Source organism: Lactuca serriola, chromosome 6 (assembly GCF_051521515.1).
Source record: "Lactuca serriola cultivar US96UC23 chromosome 6, Lser_US96UC23_V15, whole genome shotgun sequence".
Lineage (NCBI taxonomy): Eukaryota > Viridiplantae > Streptophyta > Magnoliopsida > Asterales > Asteraceae > Lactuca > Lactuca serriola.
The window spans coordinates 133,428,260-133,434,646 of record NC_136413.1 but is presented as its reverse complement, the minus strand read 5'-3'; the positions used below and the strand labels follow the sequence as shown (position 1 = coordinate 133,434,646).

The 6,387-nt window shown below is 32.9% G+C and overlaps 1 protein-coding gene across 1 annotated transcript; it reads right to left on the bottom strand.

Annotated features, from left to right (window-relative positions):
- Nucleotides 1-1,105: 1,105 nt before the first annotated feature.
- LOC145056872 (PGR5-like protein 1A, chloroplastic) lies at nt 1,106-3,536 on the bottom strand. The gene is made up of 10 exons (XM_079004595.1): nt 3,268-3,536; nt 2,855-2,970; nt 2,641-2,737; nt 2,458-2,558; nt 2,327-2,383; nt 2,166-2,242; nt 2,025-2,076; nt 1,831-1,941; nt 1,497-1,594; nt 1,106-1,412 (listed from the first exon to the last, which is right to left on the bottom strand). Exons 1-10 carry the CDS (start codon nt 3,467-3,469, stop codon nt 1,343-1,345), a joined length of 981 nt encoding a protein of 326 aa, XP_078860721.1. The 5' UTR covers nt 3,470-3,536; the 3' UTR covers nt 1,106-1,342.
- Between the last annotated feature and the right edge of the window lie 2,851 nt (nt 3,537-6,387).

Here is a 6,387-nt window from a genome sequence, read left to right as displayed (position 1 = left end):
TTTGGTATTAGGTGGCTTGTGCTAGTTGTTCCGTTTGTAGAGATTGCTTTGAGATTGTGGTTGCTAGATTCAGGTGAGTTTTCTATAATATGTGTGAAATTAGTTGTCCTTGTTTGGTAGGTTGTATGTATAACTATTGTGAGACTATAGTTAGACTATGACAATTGTAGGTCAGACAATAATTGGATTACAATGATGACATGTTACGCTATAGTTAGACTATAACATATATATGTGAGATTATAGTTGGACTACGTGAATCGTATTTGAGAGTATGGTTGGACTATATCAAATGTATGTTTAATGGAATGTCAATGTGTGATATATTAGAGAACTCATTAAACTTTGTGCTTACGCTTTGAAGTTAAATGTTTTTCAGGTTGAAGGGTTAAGGGGTCCGATCCAACACTTGGTATTAGAACCACATTTATAACAAAAATACAACGTCGATATATAGAGATGGACACAACAAAGAAAAACAATGATGGACAAGTCACCTTCACTGTTTGATGCTATTGGCAAACAATTACATGCAAGCCCAACGCATATGGAACACTATTGAACCCATAAACACTCGAAAAGTTGTTAAAGTCCAGATACATAAGATGGACATCGCTTCCATTTTTAATGGATTTTGAAAGAGAAGCTATTGACCCTAGCATAAGAATCAGCAAGGGAAACAGATGAGTTTGAAGTGTTGAACATGAAGGAAACAAAAACGATCGATGAGTTTTCCATGGATGTGAACAACATGGCTAGAAATACATTGGCCTTAGGGGGCAATGTCAATGAGTAATATGTTGTCAAAAACTACTGAGTTGTCCCAATAAAATTCATACAAATTGCTTCAACAATCGAGGTCCAAGGTTGATGATACAAACATTACATGATCGCCCATGAAATTTCTCTCGAATGATACATTTCCTAAAGGTTTTCTCCTACAAGGTAATCATATCTTTTATTGAATATATGTTATGTTTTGTTTGAAATTCTCAAACTTAACTATCAAATTTCCCCAAACTTCTAACATCTTGTGTCATGAACTCAACCATTGGCATTAATTTGCATCCAACAAATAATCATGATTTTTAGAGCTAAATACATCTTTTATAAAATGGGATGTTATTACTTAAACTTAAACACTCTGCTTTTTTTAACAACCAGAGTCATCACCCAATATCAAATATACATATATGAACATATATATAACCCATGTTACCATGTTATACACATGAACATACATCAACTATATTCAACGCGAATCCACGCTTATGCAACACTTCCTAAAAAAACCTAGTTACATTTACAATAGCATCTTCCTTGAAACATAAATTACCTCAACTCAAGCTTCACTTCCTTCAGGCAATGTTATCAAACGAGTATCTTGATCAAACACAAGCGGGGTTTGACAGCTGTAATAAAAGGGTTAATTCCAACATTAATAGTGTTCTATGTTGATGGGACCCACAATTAGGGTTAAAAGATATGAAACTTACCTTGTGCATTTGACTGTGTTTGTGGTCCCCCCACTGGAAATCGATAATATAGTTCCAAAAAATGAAGTGTTCTCAGTACCACAATTTGGACAAAGACCCTGAAATGTAAAAAGTTATAGGCTGCATTTGTTGACTATAAAGGATAAGGGCATTTACGTCTTTTTACACATGAGATATCAAAAACAAGTCCCTGTCCCACCTCCTTGGATGGTACAAAGAATTGCAATTTTGTGATTTTGTACTGTTTTATTATATGAGTCCCAGTCCAATGCATATCAAACACAGTATCGGTGTATCAGTGTCAGTGTTGTCAGGTGATGAAGATGATGCTAACCTTCAAGATCAAAAAGTCTCTGACAATGACATTGGTAAGCGTGAAGGATAGCCATAATATCAAGGGAAGAGCAGCAAACCATGTGAAGATGAAACTAAATGGCTCTGGAAGCTGATAATATGATTGTTTATAAACATAAATTTGTTATATAAACAAAGGAAATACAGGAAAAGAAATAGTTATAAAAGATTTACCTCCAAAAGGTATGTGATTTCAAAACCAGTGATGTCATCCAGGAAGAAGAATCTGTTGATATACAAACATATGTAAGTAAGTCTAGTGACAAAATTCTTTGAATATAACAAGCAATAATTTATAATTTCTTTTTGACTTACAATCCTAATGCAACAACAGCAGCTGGGACATTTATGAGGAACATTTTGAGATAATCAACTGAAAGATCACTGTAAACCTACAACAAAAGACATTAACTGAAATAAAAAAAATGAAAAAGAAAAATAATAAAAGATTCATGAAGGATCTAATAAACACATACCTTTCTACTACGAAGACTGCATCGTGGACCTTCAGCCACTATGTCACTTCCATCTTTCTGAAAGAATATGATTTAAGAAAGAAAGTATAAAGAAAGAAAAGGGATTATTGCCAACTATCTAAAGCATGTACCTTTAATTGCATCTTTAATTGATCATACTCTTTATCAGTCATTATGGGGTTACCAGATACATAAGCCATTGAAGCCTCTAGAAACTTCTGTTCATCAGAGCCTGAAATGTGTGTAACCCAAAAAGCCATTATAAGCAAAGAACAATGGGGAAAAGTTGAAAAATGATTACAAGGTGTACATACTTAGCATTACAACACTGCTTCCTTCCCACATTAGTTCTTCCTTGAGGTTATCGAATTCCTCGTTTGACATGATGGCTTTTCCTTCGTAATAGAATGACTATGGAGGATAACAGAAGAGAAGAATTAGTGAAATGAAGATCGAGAAACTCATCTGCAAATTAAGCAAGAAGGAAAAGGAAAGATGGAAAAGTGAAAAATAAAAAAGATGGTTTACTTGTAATGCTTGGAGAAATTCTTGTTCCATTTCTCCTATTGTCTTCTTCTGTTGTTTATCTAAGCTGCAATAAGGCATTATGTTGCTATCGACAACTTCATCTTCTTTAACTTGACCTGAAAGAAACACAGTACTCCAAAAATGAACTTATGTTGAAGTAGTTCCATAGTCTAAATCGATCCATTTATCCAAGGAAACTTAGAACTTTCCATGATTATTGCTCTAAAAGCACTCATCTAAATTGAGTCCAACTAAACGATTAAAAAATAGCTTAAAAGCCATAACAAAATCTATTAATATTCATTATTAAGGACTTACAAGATACTTGGAGGTTAAATTCATAGCACTAGAGCATAGTTCAATTACATAACTGAAGTCCAAAAGCAACAACAAGGAACGAAATAAAACCTAACCTGGTTGATCAGTTGTCGCCTTTGGGGAAAGAATAATCAATCTCCGTCGACTCACAAGCTCCCTTCGGATCAACTGGATAGAGTGAACTTTCGACGCAGCGAACCGATTAGAACCAGACAAAGACAACCCAACAGAAGGTCTTCGAAAAGGAGCAGTGAAGAAACGAGAAGAGGTTATGGTGAAACCCAATTTGGAGGCCATCTTCGCCGGTGGCCGTGATGGTGGTGGATTGGAGGGTAAGAATTGCAAATTGAAATCATTTTGCGGAGTTTATTTTGGGAACGGAATCGAGGAATAGGACAGATTTTGGGAGATAAGGTGAGGATTGAATGTGTGGAGGGAAATCTGGGATGAAAGAAATTTGTTGATTATTTGTTTTCTTTTAATTTGGAAATGCCAACTCAGAAAGCTTAGGTGGACTAGAATCTCGAGGAAATCAATTTCTGGCTCGAGCTATGCTATCTTTTCTCACGTGTAACTATTTTTGACAAACGCAATTCTGCACAAGCCACGAGCACCTCCTCGTGAGTTGGTACGGTGGTTAGAGCTAGGAATGTTATCTGGGTCGAAATCACAACGAACCTGAATAACCCGAAAATTAAATAAGGATAATTGTAAGAACCGAAAACCGAACCGACTAACCAATATGGGTTGGTTCAATTTGGTTATTACATGAATAAACAGACTAACATGTACAAGATAATTAAAAACCTAATATAACCAGAAAAAACCGACTAAACCATATTATGATTTTGTAGCCCAAATAACCCTAATAATAGAATAAAAATATATTTTTATATATCATCATAAAACATTCAAATACTAACATAATACAATAACATATTGAAAGAATAGCATTTACATAGTAGATTAACATAATGAGAATTAATTTCTTACTTGAGTTTCTTGAGTTCGAACTCAATTATCCATGAATGGACAAAGTAGGATTTCGTGAATCCTTAGAGACAATAGGAAGAGTCGGTTTTTGAAAATCTGAAACAAGAGGAAGGATCGACATAAGTGATTTTGAGTTTAGAAATAGATGAGAAGATTGGTCAATTTTGAAACAACGAGAACCAGCGTAGGGTTTTTTGTTTTATTATGAACGACGATGACAAAAGTATGAATCGTGATTTTAATTTCTGTCGATTAGAGAAAGGGGATGAGGAATGCTTATTTTGGTCGGATATTTAGAACCAAATAAGCTCTTATTTGGATAACTCGAACCGAATAACTCGAGAAAAAAATAAGCATAATATAGATACCAAAACCCGAACCGAATTGCTTATTCGGGCCTAATTTGATTCGGTTTTGTTCGGGTTTCCGAGCCAAATTTTCATCCCTAGTTAGAGTCGTGCACTTTGGTGGTATGTGGTACGAGAAGCAACATACCAATCCATTTTCCTCTTCTCTCTTCTTCACATCTCTTCACTATTACAAGTTGAAGCCTTCTTCCTCTTTCTCTTCCCTTCTATTCTTCGTCGTTGAGAATACACTCACGACCACTACAATGGTAAGGAATATGGGATTATACCCTTAGATAACTAACATTTAACATGCAACTAAGTTTTAAGTTTTAAATAACAAGTTTAAGATTGGGTTGTATACCTATCATTAGGGTTGTAAATGAACACGAACAAGGGCTTGTTCATGTTCGTTCGTTTAAATTAGTCAAACAATGAACTAACACGAATGAACGAGTTTTGTTGTTCATGTTCGTTTGTTTAACAAATCACATTGTTTATGTTCGTGAACATGTTAAACGAACAAAGATAAATTAAAACAATTCAATATATATGAACATAAACGAACATATAATATAGTAATGTAATAAAAAACAATTGAACATATATGACCATAAATAAACTTAAAGGAAAGAACATAAACGGACGTTCACAAACATAAACGAACGAAAGAAACCATTATTCATGTTCATTCATTTAACTACACGAACAAGAATTTGTGTTCATGTTTGTTCATTTATTAAATAAACGAACATCCCGTCGAATGGTTCACAAATGGTTCGTCAAATGTTCAATTCGTTTACAGCCCTACCCATCACGAGGTTGTTTGTCCACGTTGTGTACACTCCCTCTGATGCATGGTGACGATGTGGTTGCTGTTATGGAAGGGAAGGGAAAGTTTTCCATGTTGCTTTTCCTGCTTATTTTTCTACTCCCAAAGTGAAGTTCGTCCTTCTTTAACGTGGAAGGGTGTGGCTGATGTGACAACAGGTGTGTCATGAAGCATACCAAACAACTTTATTATGGTATAGTCACTTTTTTTATTTGAAAGTAAAACTACATAAAATTTATGACGAAAAAATCATTGTAACTGGTAAATAAATAATCATCTAAATGAACTAGTCTTTATATTTATTCGTAGTATCTTGTTTTCGCAACAGGTAGTATAACTTGTGTTTATGAGGGTCGGCCCTTATATATTGTATGTCTTATGTATAAACTTTGGGTCTTAAAGTTAATAAACTAAAAAATTGTATATATAATAATTTATTCTGTATTTTGTATTTAATTCCATCTTCATGTACTAATAAAAAAAAGTATTATTTTTGTCATATGTCACCATATTATGTCTCCTAATTAATGTAATGTCACTTGTCAACCTATTGATTATCTGTTTAAAATTTTAAAATTTTAAATTTCTCACTCTAATTACATTAAATTAATAACATTAGAATAAAAAAATTAATACATATTATAAATTGATATAATTTCATGTATTTATTTGAATCAACGATTATAATTTTATATAATTAAAAGAATATATCTTAATTAATAATTTATTTAAACTAATTAATTAATAATTTTGAGTTTTATTATGAATTTTTAATTAATTTTTTAGTTGTGGTTCTCACGGGTTATAAATTAGTATTATAATAATAACAAATTTTTTTAATTAAAATAAAATGCCAAAAAAAACCTTATTACTATCTGTCATCTATCAGCATTTGTTAAGCAAAATATAAAATAATACGAAAAATCTCTATAAAGTGGTAAAATTGTATGAAAATTAGAATAATGATTTTAGTTCAATAGATTCTTATGGCATCAACTATAATTTGGGCATCATGCGTGTAATATAGTTTCGCTTGATAGGCA

What these genes read in the sequence shown, in the direction of transcription:
- LOC145056872 (XM_079004595.1), bottom strand. Translation starts at nt 3,469, where the DNA reads ATGGCCTCCAAATTGGGTTTCACCATAACCTCTTCTCGTTTCTTCACT. An exon ending in GCAGTCTTCGTAGTAGAAAG is followed by an intron (nt 2,243 to 2,326) that starts GTATGTGTTTAT and finishes CTTTTGTTGTAG; the next exon opens with GTTTACAGTGATCTTTCAGT. An exon ending in GCTGTTGTTGCATTAGGATT is followed by an intron (nt 2,077 to 2,165) that starts GTAAGTCAAAAA and finishes GTATATCAACAG; the next exon opens with ATTCTTCTTCCTGGATGACA.